The sequence below is a fragment of the Myotis davidii genome, unplaced genomic scaffold (assembly GCF_000327345.1).
Source record: "Myotis davidii unplaced genomic scaffold, ASM32734v1 scaffold438, whole genome shotgun sequence".
Taxonomy (NCBI): Eukaryota; Metazoa; Chordata; class Mammalia; order Chiroptera; family Vespertilionidae; genus Myotis; species Myotis davidii.
The window spans coordinates 2108522-2134272 of NW_006290031.1; the positions used below are offsets into that span (position 1 = coordinate 2108522).

Consider the following 25751-nt stretch of genomic DNA (forward strand, 5'->3'; position numbering starts at 1 on the left):
ATTCCTGCTCAGATTTTGTATCTTCCTTGTAAAGTCTTTGAAGGAAAGGATTATCATCTGTTGATATTTTTCAGGAATAACCGATATTATCTTGGTAAAACGATGTGCTATACAGACTGACTAAAGTATTTGCATAGGGGTCTGTGTTATCCTGTGTCACCATTAGAATGTTTATTGAAAAATATTTTAGCCACTAAGGAATGATCTTATTAGCACACATAGATAGTATCTATAATAATAAAAGTGTAATTTGCTAATTAGACGAGACAGCCGAATGACCTTCCCTGGATGTCCTCCTGGACGAAGCCAGGACTGTGATGGCCGAGGCAAGCCGCGGTGGCTGAGAGGGCTGAACCCCTTGCACGAATTTCATGCATCAGGCCTCTAGTCTTCATATAAAGAATCTGTAACTTGCCAATTTATTTTATATTTATTGAGAACTTAAACATACACAAGTGTGCTCTGGGGTAGAAACGATCTTTAATAAGTTTATGTGTGCCTCAAATTATTAATTTGACCCATTAATCTCATGCACACTTTTGTGGCTTCAACGATCTCTATAAAGATGAGACCCCCATTCAATTTTTCTAGCTCAAGTTTTTCTTGATTGTCTCCACCCAGATGATTCAGAGGCCCTTGAAACTCAGCAGGCTCTCAACTGAGCTTATTATCTATCATGTATCCTGAATCTTTATGTTTGTGACTGGCACCATCCAGTTCCTGCTTCAGAAAACTAGGAGGTATCCTAAATTCTTTTCTGTCTCAACTCTGCCTTCCAAATGTCTCTCAGATCCTTCACTTCTACGTCACTGTGTTGTTATTGCCTTTGCTCAGTCTGTCTTCTCATCTGAGTAACCTCCAAATTGGCTTATTTCTTCCCTATCTTCCTTTCTCATGCTGTCATCAAAATGATCTTTCTAAAATAAAATCTGATTTATGTCACTGTCCTTCAAGGGCTACTAAATGCCATTGGATATAATCCAAGTTACTCGGCACAACATAAAGTCCTCTATGACTTGACCCCTGGCTACTTTAGATCTTGTCACTCGTCACCTCAATTTTCTCAACTACTCTTAGTTTTCCAGACAAGCCATACAATTTCCTAACTCCCTTATTTTGTTCACATTGTTCAGGCAGCCTGAAATGCTCTTCTCTGATAAATATCCTCTCAACATTCAACTGTCACATGTTCTAGAAATGTTTTTCGGAATCTTAATGGTTTCTTCCTCCCCAGGTAGAACCAGGTGTGCCATCCTTTGTGCCTCAGCTGTAGCTGCAGTTGCTTCTCTCCTAGCATTTCTAACACTCTAGTATACTTTAATTCTTTATAAGTTAATCTCTCTGTACTAGTTTTTAAGATCCTTAAAGATATGGCTCATAGTTTAGTCATTTTTATCTTGCCATCATCTAGCCCAGTGCTAGACACGGGGCAAGTGCTCCAAAAATATTGTTGAGTGATTCAGTTAATTAAATAATTTATTAAATTGCACTTCATCAGAGGGGCAAAGCTAAACTAATTTATGTGGGTTTTCTCTTTGTGTACTTTTATCATTGATCTTGTGGGGGCACAACTGTCTTCTTGGAGTGTCATTGTTTATAAAAATTATATTTTATATTCTTCAGCTATGCAGTAATGTGTGACCATTTAGTGGTTGATTTCAAAAACAACACACCAGAGAAAACCATTTTTAATATAATTAATAGTAGCTTTGCAAAATGAATGAAAAGATTATCAGAGTTTCTCATTATGGATCCAGGCTTTAAGCTATACCGACTTTTAAATGTTTTTAGTACCAATCATCTCAAAGTTTGAATGCATGATAGATGCAGTTAAGTATTTTTTAATGGTTAGTGCTCTATTTAAATATGAAATAAAATCCAGGAGATATTTAAAATGTGATAGTGAAAGGATTTTTTAAATAAGAAGTTTAATTAAAAAACATAAGAGGAATTTGATACCAGTATGATTCTTTATATCAATCTATTATGTTTAATGCAACAAAGGCTAAATTACATAAATCAGTCTGCATATTTATTGTGTTCGTTTTTAATCTTTTTCTTCAAAAACATTGTCTGTGCCAATAATTTTTATGTAATCTCTTTTTTTTTCAAAAATACATGTACCTTTGCCAGGTAATAGTTTTATTTTAGCTGAGATAATAGTTTTTTCTCAGCTGTTTTATGTTCCAATTTGAATAATATTGTGTCTTCTGTTATAAGAATGCTATGGAAATCTGGAATCCCTGGATCACTATGTTTGATTCAGAGTCTCTTGGAAACTGTCCCGTGTGAGAAATGGCCTGAGCTTAGTCATAAGAATTTGCCAGACAGTTCCTTATGTGCTGGCTGCTAGTCTCCTAAGACTAGCATGTTTTAAGAAATAGGGCTTTGCTGTCATTTTTCTGTCTGTTCACACTGTTTTAATTACAGTTACCCATTATTTAAATGTTTACTAGTATACTGTTCGTGCTTAATCTTTAAGGGTCAGAAAGAGGAATATTAAACTTTATGTCCAGAACATATTGTTCAAGAGTAGGAACAGATCCGTAACTTCATTGTTTGGGAGTTTTGCCTCTAACAATTGATTACTGATTTATTTCAAAATATGTATTTTATTGATAATAATTTTATTTTGCAAATATTCACATTTGCACTCCTAACCTAAAAATGTGTTTCTGTGTAGTATGAAGTATAAATAGCGTAGGCTTTGAAATCAGATAGTTCTAGTTTTGTTTTCTTATTTTTTATTTTCTATTTTGTATTCTGGTACTGGTTCATTGACTTGGCCAGGTTGCTTAACCAAATGAACTTCAGTTTCCTCATCTCTGGAATGGAAATATGATCTTCTTTGCAGTGTTGCAGTATTCAATGACTCTCATTGTCTTTGATCTCCTCCATTCTACTTTAGTATACGACCTATCCAAGTAGATAGACATGGAGAATGCTTACAAAGCAGATGCTAGTAGGTTTGAGAGTTGGTATTACTGTCATAAATAGGCAGTAGATATTTCCCTTCCTAGCTCTGGAAAATCAGGCTTACCTACATTGTTGCTGCTATAACTCCTAGTTCCAGATGAAGCCTTCCTTTCTTATTTTATCCTTTCTACTAAGCTCTATTCCCATTTCTTGCATACGTACAACCCCAAATCTCTTCTTTTCCTTCTTATATCTTGTTCCTTCACTTATGTTCACTCATTTTAAAAATTTAGTCTCTCTTTTGTGGGGCTTTTCCAAGATTTCCCACCCCCTGATGATTCCTCATTTTACTATAGTTTATCCTTTCTAGTCTTTGAAATTGCTTGGGAGAAGAGTGAATTTGCTCTAGTCTTTCTGGAATTTCTTTCCATTTGGATTTATTCCTGCCTCTCTAGTCTTCTCTTCAAGATTACTGGTACCTTTTTGATTTAAAACAAAATCATCTATTTTTCTTGGTTGTCGTCTCACTCATTTATGGATAATAAAGACCATTATAAACTGATGAACAAAAATAGAGACAGAGGCAGAGCAGCATCGAACAGACTGTCAAACTACAGCAGGAAGGCTGGGGAGAGTTGGGGGGAGGAGGGTAAGAGATCAACCAAAGGACTTGTATGCATGCATATAAGCATAACCAATGGACACAAGACACTGGAGGGTAGGGGAGGCCCAGGGAAGGTGTGGGGCGGGGAGGAGACATATGTACCACTCTGTAATATTTTAAGCAATAAAACAAAATTTAAAAAGTAAATAAATAAATAAATTTTATTTTATTGCTTAAAGTATTACAAAGAGTAGTACATAAGTCTTTTTTTTTTCTTGATTGAGGACTTTCTGCACTTACATGATCTAACCTCTGCCTTCCTCTCTGCCTTATCTTCTACCTTCCTATTAATGATACATCCCAGCTAATTGCCATTTCTTTAAGTGCTTTTCTCAAACTCTGCATTTATTGTTAATTTACTCTGCCTGTAACTCTTTCACCCTAAATTGTAAGTTGACCTTATCGTGTTTTAGATCTTAATTCAAATATCCCTTCTTAGACGGGTTGTCCCTGAGGACCCAAGTCTCTCTTTCATTGTTTTTATGTCATTTACTTCAGAGAATTATCACTTCTAAAATTACCTAATCTATTTGTTTACATATTATCTGAATCCTTTCACAGCAATGTAAACTTTATGAGAATAGGGACTTTGTCTCTCTTGTTTACCACTGAATTAACAGTGCTTTGTTAGTTTATGTAGGTGCTCCAGTAGAGTAAATATAGGGCTCCTGAAATATAGTTAGAAAAACAAAGCAAGGCTTGACTTCGTGTGGTGGATACATGGTGCTATATACAGATTTTGAAACCTGTATGCTCATTTTGACCAGTGTCACCCCAATAAAATTTAATAAAAATAAAAAACAAAGCAACTGAATGAGCCACCAGCACTTGAAGCTCAGTGCCTGGCATATTATGAGCATTCAACAAATATTTGTTTAAGGAAGATTGTATAGAATCTCTAAATTCTGTCTTTGTCACATCTATGCCATCTCTCCCAGTGGAACTGTTTATTCATTGTTGCCATCACTCTGGTTTAGCCTTTTGCTGTTCTTGCTCATTTATTATGATACATTGGTTAGACGGAGACAGACCCATCAAGTCCATTGTTTTTCACAGATGTCAGGTTTAAATCCCTAAAGTGCAGCCCTTATCCCACTCTTCAACTAGCTTCCTTTTGCCTTTACATGAATACAGATTACTTAACTTGTCAATTAAGGTCATTGTCACTAATTTTCATCGCCTTTCTTGTCTGATTTCCTCCCTTCCCTAAATTCTGTTTCTTTGTTATGGGCTGGGGCCACAACATTAGTAACAAAGAAACAATTTCCGGAGGATGAAGCCCAGAAATCAGGATTTTAAAAAGATTCCCAGGGCATTCTAACGTGCAGCCAAGGCTGAGAACCACTGCCCTACAGGTTCCTACCGTTATGCTTATTTTGTTCCTTCTTGAAGCTTTCTCTTTACCTCTGTTTATGAGACTTGCTAGTCCTCTGCCAATTTTCATTTTAAATATCTCTCACTTAAGTATTCTTTGAACAAATGCAAATGTGCTACCTACTTTGAATCATAAAACTTTATTTTAAACTTTTGTGATGCTTAAAGTGTGCTTTGTGGCCCTCCTTAAGATTACTGTATCTCTCCTATCTCTGTGTGTTTTGTGCAACCTTCCAAAACACCTTGTGTGTCTCAAGCATCACAACTTGATTAACATTGTTGAGCATGTCCATTGCATAGCCTACTTAATAATAGAAAATGAATTAAAATGTTCTCCAGTTTGTCAGTGATACCCAAAGTTATATGACTCAAACTATATTTTTAATCATTGTTTGCAATCGTTCTGTAAATATAAACATGTTGATTGTGTAGTTATTCTGTAAAATCTAAGACAATGGCTGTATATCAGAATCAGCTATTGAGATGCTGAAAAACACTGATGGCCAGGGACCAGCCCCAGACCTTGTAAATTAATGAGACTGAGAGCCTGTGCATACAGAATTGGAGAAAGCTCATGTTCATGAACGGAAAGTATAGACAGCTATAACTGGTATATTAGAAAATTATATTCTCACATGGAAATTAGAATTTGAACTACTTTATGTATAATTTTGAATTAAATTTTTAAAGACCTCAAGTGCCTCTTTTTTAAAGTTTTGACAGTTCAGTATGTGGATTATTAATACCTTTTGCTTTCAGAGTTTCTTGGTAGGCTCGTCTTTTGAATAGGTATAACCATTAGATAGCCACTAAAGATTGAAAGAAGAAAACAATTAAGATAAAAATTTTTCAGTTTTGCTGTTTACCATCAGTTTTTTAAAGCAGAAATTATCTTAAAGTTTCAGAACTTTGTCTAAAATTAATTTTGGGGATTCCCAATACATTTAAACATAGCCTTGGCTGGTTTTGCTCAGTGGATAGAGCGTGGGCCTGTGGACTTAAGGGTCCCGGGCTCGATTCCGGTCAAGAGCATGTACCTTGGTTGCAGGCACATCCACAGTAGCGGGTGTGCAGGAGGCAGCTGATTGATGTTTCTCTCTCATCGATGTTTCTGACTCTCTATCCTTCTCCCTTCCTCTCTGTAAAAATCAATAAAATATATTTTTTAAAAAAGCAGGGGGCACAAGGCTTCATCCCCAGTCCCTGGGAGACAGCCAATCAATGTTTCTCTCCCCCTCCCTTCTACTCTCTTTAAAAATCAATAGAAAAAAATCATCTCCTCGGGTGAGGATTAACAAAAAATCAGAATTTTTAAACATAAATAATTAGCTTTACTACAGTACTGTATAATTGTAGGAACACTTATTAAAGTACCAAGGGATGCGTTTCTCTTTTATTTTAAAGAGAAAAACTAGACTGTATATCAAATAAGTAAAATCTGTATCTTATTTTGCTCAGATTCTTATCATTTTTCATTGTATGAAAATTATTGTAAACATTTCTAGTATTTCCTTAATATGAGACTGCAAAAGAAACTGATAAAAATTTATAAAGTAGACTCTTTCTGTTTGATGTTAAATTTCAAAAGCATGTAATGATGTTAAAGCATTTTAATTTGTGTCCAAGTTAATGCTATAATTTAAAGTACTATATCCTGTCTTTTATGTTATACTTGCTTATACTTTGCATAACAGAGCAAAGCTTTGTTTTTTATAAATAACAAAATATTTATAAAGATTAATATTAAATTAAAGATAAATCCCAGAAATTTTAAATTGTTTAACAAGGAAGCATGTGTGAAAATGAAATAATGTGCTTTTAAAAATATTCCTTTGGGACAAAAATAAAATATGTGGTTAGTTGTGACATCAAGATTGTTTAGTTATTCTTGTTTATTTTTTATCAAATTTATTTTTCTAGAATGAAAATTATTTTTGACCTTGATATAATTTGTACACAAGCAGACATATATACAACGTTTGCATGTTAAATATTATAAACATATAGTTAATGAATTTCCCTCATAAAATAAAATTAGGATTATTTTTGTTGGTTCCTCTAAAGATTCAAAGTTTAAATATTTGAAGGGACTCTCCAGACTCCCCAGAGCTACTCACTTAAGGCTTTTATGTAAAAGCAAAGGATATTGTGCAGCAAGAAAAAGAGCACAGGCAACCCTAGGGGGCCCAGTATAGCCAGGCATAGTGCCCCAGGGTCTTTATTCAGACAAAGACATGCTTTGTCTCCAGATTGACTACCAACATGTGTTCAATGAATTTTGGCTTCAAGAAAGCTCAAGGCTGGGCCTTTTTTTATCCTTCTAGTCACATAGCCCAACCTGGCTAGCTAACCAACTATTCCAGGTGAAAACCATCAGTAAACAAATCCTGGCTGGGGGTTACCTGACTGGTTCAGACATTAAGCTGTACATCATAAATCCCACTTTTCATTTCTTGGCCAGGAATCAAGGGCAGACATCCATTCCCCAAGCTTTATCAATCCAACTGTACAGTAACTCTAGACCACCAGTTCCTAGCGATTAAAAAAAAAAGGGAGGGGGGTGCAAGATTATGATGATAGCTTACATTTGTAAAAACTCCAATAAAGTTTATAAAGTGTTTTAATATGAATTAACTTATTTAAACATTATGATAATTCTGTAAGCTATGCAGGAAAAAAATGTTTTTATTTCTGTTTTATAGCTAAAATTCTGAGACTCAGAGAGGTTAAGTGATTGACCTAGTTCACATGACTATTATGTTGGTAGAGCCAGGTATAGACAACAGACCTTACAGCTTTTATTCTAGAATACTTTTCAGTATTTCATGGCAGAAGTAGATAGAAACAACTATTTTCTGGAATAATAACTAGAAATAACTATCTTCTGGAATAATATAGAAATAAATAAGTATGTATGAACTACTACATATTTTCCTCTTCAAAAAACAGGTTTTTTGTGTGTTTTAGAAGACATAATAATTTAAATACTTTAATAAGAGTTTTTTTTAATGACTTACAAAAACAGGTCTTAGGACCATTGTCTCGAATTTTTTAAAATTATGTGGGAGAGAGATTCTGTTTCAAATGAAAGATTCACAAAATTATTCTAGGATTTGCACACTAAATATCAAATTGGATAGGCACAATCTAAGTAAAATATCAAGATATACCTGTGATTGTCTCCTTTCCTTTTGTGTTCTCTTTCATTCATTTATTATATATTTACTTCAACTATGTGCTAGATACTATAGTCTCTGCTGAGGACTTAATAATTTAAAGAATGTTACCCTTTAATGATCTTAATTTCATTCTTTATAAACTTCAGATTCCATGAAGAGGTATCTGTTAGTAATGTACAAAGTATCATGTATTATGAGGACTGGGATTTTAGGGTCTTTTACCTAGGACAAGTTAGGGAATACTTGAAATGAAGAGACTTTTGAACGAAGCCCGAAAGATTGAAGAAGTTATCATAAAAAGATAGTCTAATCAAACAGGTGAAAAAATAGACAAGGATGTGTTTAGGAAACAGTGAGCTAGTAATCTGTTATACCTGGAACATAAATTACATGCGGGGAATTGGCAAGACATGAGACTCTTGAAGACCAGATGATGGCTAGTCTTACATGCCATGCAGAGGAGTGTTGATTGTGTACCCAAAGAAGTGGAGAATCTAGAAATCATTATTAAACGATAATTTTTATCACTGGATGAAATTTTTGGCAAGTAAGATGCATTATAGAGGATGAATTGAAGAGGAGACCAACAGTGAAGAGATGAATTTGTAATCTATTGGAATAGCCCTGGGAAGTAATAATGGGGCCAAAGTTTAGACAATGGAGGTGAAAAATGGATTACACAATTTAGAGACTATTTAGAAGTAGAATCATTAGGCAAATTAGAAACAAGGAAACCATCTATTACAGAGGCTTGGTTCACTTGACCACAAGAGCGTCTTAGCAGTCTCATATCCAACAGCAGGGAGCCAGAGTAGATGACCTGCCAAGATAGAAAGGAGGAAGCCATCTATTATACAGATTTGGTCTTAGCAGATTATCCTTCCTAAACATGTATGTGCACAAAAGTCAGTACTCCTTTTACCAAATTTACATTTTCTAATTTTTTACATTCTTTATGGTGTATGAAAACTGTACTAATTTACTTTCTGTTTTAGGCAAGCCAAGTTAGATATGAGAGTTGCAGTTGCAAAAGTGGAACAGTTAACTAAAGTGACTGAAGATTTTCAAGGAGAGATGCAGAAGAAGGTATTTTCTTATTTCTAAGACAACTGATTGATTGCCCATAGCTTAGTGTTTTCCATGTATTTTATTACTGATCTATTTGGATTAGGCGTTAAACAGGACTGCTGGAAAAGGCATTAATCATTTTTTGCCCTCTAAATATAAAATTAGGCAGCTAAAATATAATATTGGAAATAACTACCAAAACTTACTAGATAGGAAAGTGTAGTTGTTGGCAGCGAGGGCAGTCAGTGAAACTCACTCTCCGTGGACCCAGCTGTTGGATTTAGCAGGCAAAGGCAGAAGGGGGGGAGCAAAAAAGATGCTTAAAAAGATAATGCCTGAAAAATTCCAAACTTTGGTAGAAAATATTAACAGATCTAAGAATCTCAGTAATCCTAAGTAGGATAAGCACAAAGAAAATCACTTTTAGATACATCCTGACAACACTGACAGCCAGTTATAAAGAGAAGACATGAAAACAGCAACAGAGAAATGGCATAAACAGGAACGGTCATGAGTAATGGCTGACTTCCCATCAAGAAACTGTGGAAGCAGAAAACATTGGAATAATATATCTGAAGTGCTGAAGGCAAAAAAAAAAAAAAATGCTCACTAAGAATTCTATGTGCAGTGCAACTGTACTTCAGAAATGCAGGCAAAATAAAGGCATTTTCAGATAAAAACAGAAGTTGTAACTAGCAGAACTGTACTTCAAAAGTGCTGAAGAAAATTCTTTAGGCTGAAAGGAAGTGACACCAGATGGCAACTTAGATATAGGAAGAAATCAAGAGCAACAGGAATTATAACTATGAAATAATATATCAACATATTTTTTCTTTTCTCTTATTAACACCTTAAAAGACTTGACTGCTTTAAAGCAGAACTTAGCACTGTATTTGATGGATTTGTGAAGTATGCAGATGTAAGATATGACAGGCAAGGCACTAAAAACTAGGATGGTATATGGCAATAAATACACTGCTGCAAGATTTGACATTTTCTCTGAATTCATTAAATATTAACTGTAAGTAAATTGGGGTAAGTTAGAGATGCATTTTATAATCTCTAGAGCAACCCCAAAAAAGTAATTCAAACAGATATAACTAAAAGCCAATAGAAGAATTAAAATGGTATAAAAAATAACACATCAGAAGATAGGAAAAGATAGACAGAAATTTTTTTAAAGGTTGTTCGAATAAAACCTACATATATTTTAAAGCATCTCCATGTCAAAGAAGAACTATCCTATTATTATAAAGGATGCAGTATAACCTCGTTAACAGAGCTTGTGTGAAAGGCAGACTGACTGCACTATAGAAATACTGTAGTAGAAATCTATATGCAATGACTATTTTGATTATTGATTATTTAATACAGGATTGATGGTAACTAATACAGGGAGGTTCTCTTCACCATTTTTAGTATACGTATTTGTTCCTCAAGTGGTCCTGCTTCTTTAAACTTTAAATCAAATTCTAATAGTGTACTTTAGAGAGTGAACTATTGTCTTTGTGCTGTAGAATGATGAATTGAATTTTCACATGCTCAAAGTAAGTTTCCAGTTTCTTTATTTTCTAGGAGGAGGATATGGTGTCTTCCCAACGAAGAGAGGACGCATCAGATAGGCGTTTACAGCAGTTGCAATCTAGCATAAAACAGTTAGAAACAAGGTACATTGTTAGATACGTCTAGCTTTGCCTATACTTTTCAAAAGATATTCTACATTAGAGTATCAGTATGTATTTTATAAGTGCTACACAAAAAATCTGATATTTTGAACATTATTTACCTAAAAAAATGTATTCAAAAGATTGGTATATTTTGAACATATATTCAAAGATCATTTCTATCTTTACCTTTTCTCTACAGCAATCATAGTTAATTTTAAACAATCCCAAAATCAAAAAGGTTCTTTTTATCCTGAAGCAGAGAAAAATAATAATGAAGTTGGGTAAAAATCTTATAAAAACCATTTCTTACTAAGCAGATACAAAAGAGAAAAAAATACTTGAGAAATCATTATAAATGGTTTCCCTGGAGGTTTCCGAAGCAATACTTTTAAGTTATCTTTGAAGGTCTAGATACTTTTTATTTTTCATTTTTATTTAATTCTTGTGCTTTAATACTCACCCGAGGGTATTTTTCCACTGATTTTTAGAGAAAGTAGAAAGCAAGGCAGGAGAGAGAGACAGAAACATCATTGTGAAAGAAACACATCGATTGGTTGCCTCCCGAACACATCCTGCCTGGGGCCAGGGATCTAATCCACAACCCAGGTACCTGTCCTTGACCTGGAATCAAACCTGAGACCCTTTGGTGTGCAGGCCAGAGCTCTAACCACTGAGCGCATCAGCCAGGGCTGGACTACTTCTATAGCTTTATTTTTCATTGCTATCTTAGTGCAAACATTCACTCTAGAATCTTTTTTTGTTTTGCTCGTTTCCTCTTATTAGCTGTTCCCTTAAGAAACTTGAAAATTGTCATTTGTAATCTTTTAACAATATCGTGACCGCAGCCTACCTGTAAATTCACAGTATGGTTTAAAAAAATCTCTCGTATTTTTGTATAAGAGGAAACAGAATTATTAGTGTCCTTGATATGTGTCTCTAGCATTGTTCAGCCAGTATGTTAAGGTGTGATTGTATCCAATTTAATGGAACTGCCAATTGAAAAGCTATATTTTTTAATGGTCATCTTACATCCATAAAAATCAAAGACATTTTGAGCTCAATAAATACTTAATATTATAGTTATTAAAATTATTATTTAAAATTGTTTGTGATCTTTTCAAATGCCACAAGCATCTAAGAAGCATAAGTCACTTCTTTCCATCTTCCAAAAAAAGGACTCTTTCCTCCTCCTGCTTTTTAGATGATCTGTGGATCCTGCTCTGCTAAATAAGACAGGAGTTAAATGAATAGCTTAGCTTTGACTCACTCTTCATAAGCCCTGGTGAGTCACCTGCTCTGCCTGCCTGGGGGGCCATGGTGAAGGGAAGGGGGAAGGGATGGTAGGAGAGTGGCAAGTGTCCTGGATCTCTGGGAGAGGAGGAGTGCTTCACCTGTTGCCACAGGTGCTTTAGCCAATTCAGGCAGAATGAATAATGTCCTGCATAGAAATCATTACATTTAAGAAGGCAAGGACCAAATTCCATTAAAAGGCAGAGACATGCAGATTTTGATTAAAAAGCAAGGCTCAGTAATATGTTATTTTAGAAAACACCTAAAACAGAGAATAAATGAACTAGAACAAAGACCTTAAGAAGGGAAAGCAGAGGATTTGTTTTAAATCTATATATATATAAAAGCCGCCCTAGCCAGTTTGGCTCAGTGGGTAGAGTGTCAGCCTGCAGACACAAGGCTCCCAGGTTCTGTTCTGGTCCAGGGCACATGCCTGGGTTGTGGGCTCGATCCCCTGTGGGGGTACATAAGGGAAGCAGCCGATCAGTGATTCTCTCTCATCATTGATGTTTCTCTTTCTCTCACCCTCCCCCTTCCTCTCTGAAATCAATAAAAATATATTAAAAAAAGAAAAGCCTAAGTGACCATCTGACCGGTAGCTATGATGCACAATGACCACCAGGGGGCAGATGCTCCAACCAGTAGCTATGACGCGAACTGACCACCAGGGAGCAGACGCTCAATGCAGGAGCTCCTGAGCAGCGGTGACTTGGTAGTTGCAGTTCTCGGGTGACGCACCCAGAATCAGAGAGGAGGGAGCCCTATTCCAGGGTGTGTCACCCGAAAACCACCCTCTCACAATCCAGGATCCCTGGGGATGTCAGAGAGCTGGTTTCGGCCTGATCCCTGCAGGCCAGGCTGAGGGACCCTGCTGGTGCACAGATCCGTGCACTGGGCCTCTAGTTTAAAATAAAGGTTTTAGTATAAAATATTAGCAACTTATAAACAAAGAAAGCAGGAGTGATAATATTGCTATCACAAGGTAGGGTGTAAAGGGAAAAGCAATAAACAGAATAAGAGGGACCTTAAATAATAAAAATAATACCTTTTTGAAAAAGATAACATTAATAAACCTAAATGCTGCAAATAATAGGACAGCTCAATATGTGATGCAAAAGCCAGGAAGTGCAAAGGTGATTTGATAAAAATACAGTTATGGTCATTATTTTTGGCCATCTGCATCTCATCTCTCTGCCATGTTTGGGGAATTCCCTAGATTTATCTCCAAAAGGGAGACCAGCTAATTCTGTGGGGGAAGTTCTGGGCATGTTCCTTGCTACAAAGCTTCATTCCCGGTTTTCCAGCTCTCTCAGTGAGTCTGTGAATTTACCCTAGTGTCCTTTTAATAAACCCTCTTCCACTCAGGTTGGCTTTTGCTGCTGACAGCTCAGAACCCTGACTAAGTGATGGACCTTAACTCCATTTAGGATTAAGCAGAGGTACTAAACAACAACAAAATGTTTAAAAGGAGAGGAATGAAATAAAACACAGACTTACTTCTATCCACTGGAAGCGGGGCGAGTCGGGGGTGTGCTAGGGCACTGGGAAGCTTCCTCCTGGTGCTGTATATTTGCGGGTGAGGATAGGGATGGGGAGAGGACAGAGCAGGTTTCTCCTGCCGCCACTTAGGGAAAAAATGCCTCAATATAAAGGGAAGGATGAAATGTGAGGGAAGAGTTGTCCTACCGGAACATGTTATTAAAGATTTAGGGGTTAAAAGATGAAAGACATAGCACTCCTTTGAGGAAATCTAGGAGCTTACATTCACAATCTATGGATAAGGGAGATGACCTTTATAAAAAATGAAATCCAAGAAGTTGGAAATAGTCAAATTTAACTGTATTAAAGTGAAATTTTGTCTTGTAATAAAAATTCCCTATGTAGAGTCAACAGGCAACAATGATAAAAATGTAGATGTGGGGAAAATATTTGCAGCATGTCAGACAGATTGAAAGTTAATATCTTAATATTCAAAGAGTTCTTATAAAGGAACAGGCAAAGTAAATAACCCATTAGAAAAAATGGGCAAAGGATATGAAGAAAAATTTAAAGGTGACAGTTTACATGGCTAACAAAATTTTTCAAATATACTTAAACCCTCCAGTAATCAGGGACATACAAATTAACATAAAATTACATCCATCAGAGTAGGAAAGGAAAGAGCTTTTGGATGTACTGCTAGAGGATTTCTACAAGGTATTATTCAATGAGAAGAGCAAGTACGGAAAAGTGATCTTAATTTTTATAACACAGAATAATTACATTTAGAAACCTATGGATCAGTGTGCATATGCTGTGTATGTGTGTATATGATTTTATGAACTTGGGAAACCATTCAAAGTTAACATGGGTAATCCTGGTAGAGCATGGGAACCAGGAGCCAAGCAAAAAGGAAAGAAAAAAAAAAAACATATAAATAGAAATAACCACTCATTGTTTAAGAATTTGCTTTATAACATTATCATGTAACTATTCTATATTATACCGTGATACTGTAGAAAATGTAATATAATTAGAGTCTGAATATCTAAGCGTAGTATCAGCCCCACTGCTTGTTAGCTATAAGGCCTTGATCAAATGTTTGACCTCTAATAAAATGGGTCTGTTTTTCTTTAAAGTGGCAATAACAAAATCTACGATGCAGAACTTTTGTGTGAACCAAATGAGAAAACACACATGAAAGTAACAGGAATAATGCTTGTCCTGTAGCAGGTGCTCAGTAAATATGCTATCTCCTTCCTTCTCTTTAAAATTTTTTAACTTTTGCAATGTGACTATTAATATTTAGATTATGTGTGACAGTCCAAGAAGCCACCCAATTAAGAGCAGATAAAACACATTTGGAAAAACAGACCAGAGAGTTACAAGCAAAGTACAATGAATTAGAAAATGAGAGATATGAAGCTGTTGTAACCGCCAGAAATAGCATGCAACTCTTAGAAGAAGCTAACCTGCAAAAAAACCAGGTAAGGAAACTAGTTAACATGTTTATAAAAAAATAAAATATTGAATATTCCCCCATATGACGTAGTAGGGAATCTATAACTACAGAATAAACATGTGAAAATGGCATTGCTATGCTCTCCTTTAATACACATACTACATTATTGAGGGTAAGACTTAATATCATAAAACATAATAAAGGGTCAGCCCTCTCCAAAAGCTTATATATACATATCAGACTTTTCTTCTGTCTACAATCCTTGTGTAACTAATCTTCATCCCCTATAGTCTTATACTCTTTAAAAGACCTGTTATAGCCTGGCCAGTGTGGCTCAGTGGCTGATCATTGACCTGTTAACCAGGAAGTCACAGTTCAATTCCTGGTCAGGGCACATGCCTGGGTATAGGCTCGATCCCCACTGTGGGACCTGCAGGAGGCAGCTAATCGATGGTTCTCTCTCATCACTGATATTTCTATTCTCTCCTCTCCCTTCCACTCTGAAATCAATAAAAATATTTTTTAAAAGACCTATTACAGCACTTTATTGCAGTATACCCTGTATTTTATTCAGTTGAATTAGATGAATCTTACCTTTATTTCCCCTTTATCACCTACACAATTACTTTAATAGAGCAGAAGCTTAATTGACAGGAATTAAATTTAGCTGCAGAGATTTATTAACTGGAGCCTTTATTTCACTTTTTTTGAACCTTCTAGCAATTGACTCTGATGTTCTCACATATCATGTTTTTTTTTTACCACTTCCATATGAATGGTATATAGTTTATAGAAATCATAAAGCATGAATAGTTGTTTTTAATGTTGCTGCCTTCCTTATGTAGAGATCATTAATTCGCTTAACCAGCATTTATTGAATGCCTAGTATATGTGTAATAATGCTGGGAAATACAATGAAAATGCTTTAAGTTTCCTTTCTTACAGCGTAGAGTGTTTTCCAAGAGTGCTATTAAAAACAAAGCAATCTGCAGCTGATCGATGTTTCTCTCTCGTCGATGTCTCTAACTATCTCTCTCCCTTCCTCTCTGTGAAAAATCAATAAAATATATTTAAAAAAAAAACAAAGCAATCTATAAGTTGTATATTAAGAAGCTAATAAGAAATAAAAAATAAATAATTATCCAAATTTAAACTGTGGGAATGCTAATCTTCCCATCTGAATGCTGTCTGCTAGAATGGTTGAAATGCGCAAAATAGACATAAAATGCTTAGGAATTTCTCTTAACACCTAAATTAACTTAAAAAAATTAAGAGCAGTTCTCTTAATTTCTTCTTTGCTAATTACTCCAAATTGACTCCTGAGTGGTCAGTATGGAGATCGTGGTGGTGAAAGCCTGATTGGCATGGGTTGAAGGGGACAAGGTCAGGTGAGGAGGCTAGAGAAAATAAATACCACTCATAACTGAGGTAAGAACTCCAAGTGGAGATGTCTCAGAAGTTTAAAATAAGATGTTTGCTTTCTAGAAGGGTGTAGGTGGATAAGTTTTTACCCATTTATTATGTTATCTTTATTAATTATGTGACCTGTAATAGCATCAATTATATTCTGCAGGCTCTGCTTGAGGAGAAGCAAAAAGAAGAAGATATAGAGAAAATAAAAAAATCATTTTCTCAGTTAATGCAAGAGGCTGCCACAAGAGCCAAGAAGGAAGTAAGGGGCTTTTAATTATATTTCAAATTCAAAATTTTACAGCTTAAGACTCAATTCTACCTAAGTTTTGCCTGATGAACCTAGTTACTTAAATATCAGCTAATTGCACTAATGTACCAAATTTCAAATAAAAACCATCTCAGGATAGTAGCACCTGCAATTTGAGGTGGAGTGGGACAGCAGTGGAGGGGAAATGGCAGAGTGATGTGTATACACACCTCCCACCTCCCATCCCGACATATCAGGAAGCTGTAATGTCAGGGTATGCATTGGTGATGCTAAGCTTGACCACATGGTTAAGTTAGTAAGATCAAATTTCTCCATTGTTACTTAATAAATAATTGGGGGAGATTCTTGGAAACCATGCAGGTATCCTTTTTCACCAAAATCTTTTATCCAGTGGTCTTGTCATTCATTGATAGTTCTTGCCAGAAATAAATATTATATGGAATGATTAGAATGATAATATTCTATTCTTTCTACACATTTATAAGCTGTCATTTTTTCACTAAAGAAGAAGTGCCCTGCCCCTCTTTTTAATATCTGTGAATTTATTTTATATTACCATCAGTCTTTTTATTCTCAAACTAGAGGCCCAGTGCACGAGATTTATGCTCTGGGGGCGAGGGGGGGGTCTCAGCCTGGCCTGCACCCTCTTGCAGTCTGGGACCCCTCCGGGGATGTCTGATTGCTGGCTTAGGCCCAATCCCTGATTCTGGGGCTCTTGCAGTCTGCAACCCCTTGTTCCTTACCGCCCGCCTGCAGCAGAGGCAGGAGAGGCTCCCGCCACTGCTGCTGGGCTTGCCAGCTGAACCCAGCTTCTGGCTGAGTGTTTCTCCCCCTGTGGGAGTGCACTGACCACCAGGGGGAAGTTCCTGCATTGAGCGTCTGACCCCTTGTGGTCAGTACGTGTCATAGTGACTGGTCATTTGCCATTGGTCGATTTGCATATTATGCTTTTATTATATAGGATTGTCTCTCTAGCTTTCTTGCATAAGTGATGTTCCTCTCTCATCCTGTACTTTCCCTGTCTCAGCCCTGGAATCAGCCAATTTTTCAAGAAGCCTTGGTTGTAATTTTTAAGTTGACACTTTTGTCAGAGACAAGGTTTAGAAAAAGCAGAAATTTATAGTTTAATTTTTACTATAATATTTACATCAAAATCCTTGCCTACATATTTATAAAGACTTATCAATGAAATGATTAACGTAAATTATTGTAAAATAATACCTTTTTCCTTAATGAGCTCCCATACATCTCCAGCTAATATAATATTGTATGCCAACTGTACTTAATGAAAAATAAATTTGCCCGGCCAGTTTGTTCAGTGGTTGAGCATTGACCTATGAACCAGGAGGTCACAGTTTGATTCCCAGTCAATGCACATGCCTGGGTTGAGGGCTTGATCCCCAGTGGAGGGTGTGCAGGAGGTAGCCAATCAATGTTTCTCTCTCATATCTCTCTTTCTCCCTTCCTCTCTAAAATCAATAAAAGTATATTTTAAAAATAAATAAATTTAATAAATAAGAAAAGTTAGCTCCTATAGAAAATAGTTAGATATACTGTGTATTCCTTCACTGGGTGTTAACTATCATCGTATATATGTGATGAAACTGTTTTTATCAAAGTGCTCATGATATGAAACATCCTCTAATTGATTTCTAATTCTAAAATAAATTCACATTAGTTTTATGGTCAATGGAGGTTGTCTTTTGCATGAATCCTTTAATAATCTCTCTAATTTTTTCAGAAGTGTTGCGATCTCTATATTCAGTCCAAACCTTTCTGCAAACATGAGTATTCAGCCGCCTCCTAAAAATCTAGTTTCTCCTTATCTAAAGATCTTTCAGGCCTCTGTTCAACCTGTTAGGTCTTTTGAGACAGGCATTATGGAAATTTGCAAAAATGTAAAATAATCCCACTCTTCTCAAAATATTTTAGAAATTACTTACTTTTTAGAAAATATATTATTTGCACTAACCTGTAAAAACCTTTGTTATTGTTAGTTATGAAGGAATTAATAAGTACATATTTTGAAATTTTCTGTTTTAATCTCTAATATGGTATATTTCAATAGAAAAAAAACACACATCATAAACAAAAGATCTCTGTTTTTATTGTGTAAAAGGATCCTGGACCAAAATGCTTCATAACTACTGTCCTTTATTTTAGTCTCTTTCCTCCTACTCCATGATAAATTCTTGATTCTTTAATATATCATGTGCTTACTTATCTTTTATGCCCTAAAAGTTACAACTTTATTTTTTATCAAAATTATTATTCTAAATGTGTATATTAGATATTATTAATTTTTATTTTAGACCTCAATAGTTCATAAATATCTTAATTTACAGATTTTCAATACAAGAAAACAATATCATGTACAGATTTCTCAACTAACAGAAGAGCTGTCAGTCCTTCAGATGGTATGTTAAAAGCCTGTATTGATATTTTCTTCTGAAATTGCTTACCTTAAAGGGCAAGAGACATAGTATTGGACCTAGTTCATTCAAAAGGTGCTTATTAAGACAAGATCTATGCTAGATGCTAGGGACAGAGAGGAAATCAAGATGAACATGTTATCTGAAGTCTTGGAACTTACAATCTAGCAGGAAAGATGGATGGCATTTATCACATTTACTCTGATTACCTGTCTTTGACAAAGAATGCACCTGGCCAGCTACAACTGCTACCACATGCTGGGTTCACGTGGGAGACCAGGGAGAACGAAAAGGTATATATGAGAATGAGAAGGAAGCTAGACAAGCTTCCCAAAGGAAGGAGTACCGAAGGATGAGTAGGCAAAGAGGGGTGAGGAAAAGAGTTCTTGTGTGGCTAGAGGTGGATTAAATAAATAAATTTAACTTAAAGATAGATGAAATGGAATTTAACAACCTTGCTTACAGGGGGAATAAAGGTATAAGAATTTCTGAAGTTGGGAGGATATCTGATTGGTATTTAATCACCCCAGAGAGAAGGATCACATCTTCTCCACATTATGCAAACTCTAGTGTGCATATTGGGAACTTATTCATTGTGCATAGGTCCTGAGACCAATAGAACAACAAACAGTGTTACTTTTTGTCTGTTTAGTGTCATTTGTTTTAAGGATATAGAAACATTAGGTAAAATTAATGGGATGCAGTGTGGCAAATTAGTCATGTCTAATTCTTTGGGGGTTTTTTGTTTGTTTTGTTTTGTTTTTCTCCTTCTATCACCCTGCTATTTTGCTTATTCTCTTACATGGAGTGATTTAGCTACCAAAGAATTAACAGCTTCGAGGAAGAGGGGCCTGTCTTAGTCCAGGATTATTTAATGGATTGTAAACTCAGGAAGGACAAGAACATTTCTCCTTATATTTTCCCAAAAGAACATGTACTAGATAAGACCTGCAGGGATTTTAAAAATAACTGTTAGCTGTGTAATAACCAGAGCTCTGTCAACTTACTTTAGAGTAAAAAAATTATAATTTCAGGTTATTTTCATACATGTTTCTTGGGCTTTACAGTGAAACAATTCTAATTCATAGGTAAGTAGCTTTTACTAAAAATATTAAATGTTATCTGATATCATGTTGATTCCATTAGGAAAACTGTACTGACTAATTGAAAGTGTTTACTGTTGCCTATGAGTGTTTCTGTTACTATGAATTTTTGTTTGTTTGTTTATTTTTTGCTTTCAGTTTTATATCTAACATATGAGTGAAATCATATGGTTTCTAACTTTTCCTGTCTAATTTCGCTAGCATGATATTCTCAAGGTCCATCCATGTTGTTGCAAATGGCAGTATTTCATCTTTTCTTCTGGCTGAGTAGTAGTATTCCATCGTATATCTCACCCCAATAAATGTAATAAAAAGAAAGAAAAAGAGAAAAGTGTTTAAATTAGTATTTATATTTTCTCAGGAAACTCAGGCTACAGATTAGGAAAAAATATTTGCAAAAGACATATCTGATAAAAGTCTCATCCAGAATATACAAAGAATTCTTAAAATTCAACAATAAGAAAACAAATAATTCAACTGAAAAATGGACCAAAGACCTTAATAGACACCACACTGAAAAAGATAAACAGATATAAAGTAAGCTTATGAGAAGTTGCTCCATATCATATGCCACCAGGAAAATGCAAACTAAAACAACAGTGTGATACCACTCATTACACCAAGTAGGTGCCAGATACACTTATTGGAATGGCCAAAGTCCAGAACACCAACACTGGCAAAGATGTGGAGCAACAGGAACCTTCATTCATTGCTGTTGGGAATGAAAAGTGGAACAGCCACTTTTGAAGGCAGTTTGGTGGTTTCTTACAAAACTGAAGATACCCCTATATATGATCCAACAATTTCACTCCTCTTTATGTACCCAAACAAGTTGAAAACTTATGTCCACACAAAAACCTGCACATGACTATTTATAAAAACTTTTTTCATAATTTCCAAAACTTGGAAGCACCAAGACATCATTTACTATGTGAATGGATAAATGAACTGTGGTATGTCTAGACAATGGAATATTTTTTAACACTGAAAGGAAATGAGCTATCAAGCCATAGAAAGACATGGAGGAAACTTATATGCATACTAGAGGCCCAGTGTACAAGATTCGTGTATGGGTAGGGTCCCTAGTGGCTGCCAGCTGCCGGCCGGGGCCTCCCTTCGCACCCACCTTGGCCTGGCACTGCCCACTCACCTGCTCCACCATCCCACCATGGTCCTGTTCTCATCAAGGCCCTTTAGGGCTGGCAGCGCCTCCGCTGCCACCCACTGCCAGCACCATGTCACCAACACCCTTCATGTTCTGCGCTGCCCCCTGGTGGTCGGCACACGTCTAACTTCCAGTCGGTCAAACTCCCGCCCATAGGGACAATTTGAATATTAGCCTTTTATTATATAGGATTACTGAGTGAAAGAACCTCAACTGAAAAGGCTGCATACATGCTGTATAATTCCAACTATATGACATTCTGGAGGTGGAATTATGGAGACAGTAAAAAAATCAGTGGTTATCAGAGATTAAGGAGAGAAAAATAAATAGGTATAGGCATAGCATAGAGAATTTTTAGGACAGTAAAACTACTCTGACCCTAGCCAGTTTTGCTCAGTTATTAGAGCATCGGCCCACATACTGAAGGCTAGCAGGCGCGATTCTGGTCAAGGGCATGTACCTCAGTTGCAGGCTCAAACCCTGGCCCCAGTCAGGGCACTTTCAGGGGTCAACCAATTGATGTGTCTCTCACATTGATGTTTCTCTCTGTACCTCTCCCTTCCACTCTCTCTAAAAATCAATAGAAAAAAATAACCTCTGGTGAGGATTAACAACAACAACATAAACCAACTATTAGGTATGGTGCTATAATGGTGGATATATGTCATTATAAATGTATCCAAACCCATAGCATGGACAACACTAAAAGCTAATTCTTGTGTAACCTGCGGACTTTGGATGATAATGTATCAGTACAGGTTCATGATTTTAACAAATGTACCACTACAGTGTGAGATATTGATGATGGGGAGGTTATGCATGTATGGGGGGCAAGAATTCTAATGGAAATCTCTGTAACTTCTACTCAATTTTGCTGTGAATCTAAAATGTCTCTAAAAAATAGTGTCTTTAAAAAAATCACATAGGATAAATTATGAACATAGGAGAAATCCCAAGTTTCACACCATAAAACTATCTTTTTCAACGATTAGCAACTCACTATATGAATATATATGGAACATTAAAGTTTTATTTCTGATACACTTAGTCTATCTTAATAAAATATGATTAATGTAGATTACTTATCTGATTTGTAGCACAGGGTTAAAGGTCTTATTATAATCAGAGTTAATTAATTATGGGTCACAATTTAGAGGTTCATTTAAAAATTTTTAAATATATTGATAAAATTGATGATGAAGTTATAAAGATAATTGAATATTAATTAGCAGTGTACTGTCAGCAAAGCAGGATAATCCAAAGCATAATTTATAATTAGTAGAAAATAACCATACCCATTCTCAAAAATAAGGAAATAGATAAAAATAAATAAATGCAAAGAACTAGTCATTATGATGATTGTTTTTAGTTTTGGTTTTCCTTACATTGGCTGTTAATAAGTTCTGCAAAAAAAAAATTTTTGACTTTTAGAATGTATATACCTGTGCTTCTAGTCCACAGGTATCCTCAGGATGCTGTGCCTTTGCCTAGTCCTGTATTTTCTTTTAAAATATGATAAGAATTTATGAAAAGAAAAACTAAAACATGAGAAATGGGTCTCATTTATCTTTCTCCTTGCTGTCCCTCAACTTCTGTCACCTACCTGGTATATTTACTTAGAACTTGGGATTCTGTATTGAGGTGATTTCCAAAATCCTGGGGTAGGTAGCTCTTTGAAGATTGAGTTTGTTAGTTTGTTTTTGTTTTAATCAGTGGCCCTGCTGTACTGATAAGGTGCATTTGGCATTCCTACTTAAGGATTTACAAATACTATAGTTATTTACAATATGACTTGAATTTATAGGAGTGTGCCGAAAAACAAGGTCAAATTGATCGAGTCATTAAGGAGAAAAAAGCAGTGGAAGAAGAACTAGAAAAGGTAAAAAGAAAAAGAAAAAAATAACTGCCTAAAACCCAACTGCAAATATTCAACATTACTGTCTGCTTCCATTACGCTATCTACTAGCAACCCCTATATTATAAGTATTCCTCTGGTGAGTGTTTTTTTTTTTGCTTGGAATACTTAAAAGTATAAATAATTATATTTATGAAATAGTTATATTCCTTGCTCAAACCTCATCCCAATGGTAAATTTTATTTTGTCTTCTCATTTTAAATTTTATGCCAACTTGAAAATTATAACGTTGTGATTTTTACCTTTAAAAATATTGATTTTTATTTCATAGTTAAGAAAAACACCCCAGTGATATTTGAGGAAAAAATATTGTAAGGGGTCTATAGTTAACATTTTTTCTTACTTAGATAACTTTCTTTTATTAGCAGTAAGTATCCCCCAAGAGCCTTGGGGGATGGGGGATACATTTGATTCAGCACACACTTACCCAGTGTTTAAAAATATAGTAAATAATAGAGTCAAAATTCGATTTTCTTCAAAGAGCTATGTAGCATAAAAAGCATGTGATATATTTGTATCATTCACATAAAGAAATCATAATAACATAGGATCATAAAAGAGTAATTTAAAAAGCAAAATGTCTTTTTAATCCCTTATCTGGGGGGAAAAGCACACAGGTTATGTTTAAGGTAGGACCTTCATGGTCACCAGTCTCCTTCACGGTTGATACCTTCTTAGTTTTCATCATATATATACCATTTAAATTGTGATCAGGACTTAGGGTGAATTTTTAATGTCACAAAGCATAGGTTAAGGAATAAGCTGTATTGGAGAAACGTAAAACTTACAAGGCTAAAGGCAACAGGTTCTCCCACTGTCCACAGACAAGTGTGGTAAAGTCCCCTGCCACACTGCAGTATGAGTCTGCATTTTGGTAGCAGGACATTGTGCTGATATTCTATCTTTTTTATAAAGCAGGAGCAGCAAAGCGTCTTGTCAGTGGGAGAAGACATGGGTTACCTGTCCAGGCAGTCTGGATTTGCAGGGTGGCTGTGTAGGATTTGTCTGAAAATGTGAGCTGCCTAGACCTTGCCGTTCTTGGGGTGTTATAGCCTCTACTAGAGGCCCAGTGCACAAAATTCGTGCACGGGTAGGGTCCCTCCCTAGGCCTGGCTGGCATTCAGGGCCGATCTGTGGGGTGACTGGCTGGGAGATTGGGGGTGGGGTGGGGAGGGTGATCAGGGGGCCCCTGCTGGCACCCTTTTGGCTGGCCTGGGGTCTGCAGGCTGGGGGCAGCTCCTGTGTTGAGTGTCTGCCCCCTGGTGGTCGGTGCACGTCATAAGTGACTGGTTGGTCCACCTGTCATTCTGCTGTGCAGTTGATTTTCATATTAGGTTTTTTTATATAGGATGTTGTGGGAGAAGGCCAGTCTCATAGGAAGCTGAGCTTGGGTACAATCACTCCTGCTGGGCAAGGGGGAACCCCCATTCTAGCTAGGTCATTGTCTAGTTAACACAGAGGGGCATTTTGGAGTCACTTTCAGATAGTTGTGCTCATTGCACCATAGCATGTATCTGTGTTTGAAAATTTAAATAATCGACTTGTGGGATCTTCATCAAAGAAATAAAGCAGTTACCTCTAAAGGGGTGACATCTAGAGCACTTTTTTTTACTTCAGTTATTTTACATTTCTTTTTAAAATATTAAAACAATTGGAATAATTTACAATGAGCCTGAATCATTTCAAAAAATAAGCAGTCATTATTTTGTCAGTTTTTAGGATTGTATTTTGTAAATGTGAAACACCCATCTTAATTATTGATGTGCTTTACTACATTACAGTGGAAACAGATAAACACAGGATCATGGGTTTTGATTTCTCACCGTTGATTTCCATTTCTAAACCTATAATTTCTCAGAGCATTGCCTCTGTAAGGTAATATTCATATGAGCCTCTTCTGCAGGTTTACCGTGAAGGCAAAGTAAACGAAAACCATTACAGAAAACTGGAAGAAATGCACCAAAGATGCCTGGTTGCAGAGTGTTCGAAAGATGATCTTCAGCTAAGACTTAAGACAGCAGAAAATAAACTGAAACAACTTGAAATAAAGTAAGACACTCTTTAGAATTTTCTGTGATAACATTTTCAGAATGCAAACAATTTTTGACAGATCCTTTACTTTTTTCATAGGATTAATAATTATACCTTGTGTTAAAAAAACAAACAAACTTTAGCACCAAATAGATTTTTTTGCTCAAAATTATTTCTGAAGACTAATTTCTTCAGAAAGAAAATATTTAATAGTATTTTATCATTTTTTAAAATTTCTTCTTTCTGGCAGTGAAGGAGGATGCGTATATGTGGAATCATTTACCTTGTTTCTCTGTGCCACGTGGTTCCTAAAAGCTAGTAATTA

The 25751-nt window shown here is 35.7% G+C and overlaps 1 protein-coding gene across 3 annotated transcripts in view; it reads left to right on the forward strand.

The window, feature by feature from the left end:
• The window catches only part of SCLT1 (sodium channel and clathrin linker 1), a 118452-nt gene that overhangs the window by 59916 nt on the left and 32785 nt on the right, over window positions 1-25751 (forward strand). The window contains exons 10-16 of one of the 3 annotated variants that reach the window (XM_006762804.2): window positions 9129-9219; window positions 10777-10868; window positions 14947-15124; window positions 16673-16771; window positions 19126-19197; window positions 23285-23359; window positions 25299-25444. In XM_006762804.2, coding sequence (XP_006762867.1) covers window positions 9129-9219; window positions 10777-10868; window positions 14947-15124; window positions 16673-16771; window positions 19126-19197; window positions 23285-23359; window positions 25299-25444 — 753 coding nt within the window. The remainder of the gene's footprint in view (window positions 1-9128; window positions 9220-10776; window positions 10869-14946; window positions 15125-16672; window positions 16772-19125; window positions 19198-23284; window positions 23360-25298; window positions 25445-25751) is intronic. The other 2 variants (XM_015563311.1, XM_006762806.2) reach the window with 2 other exon arrangements.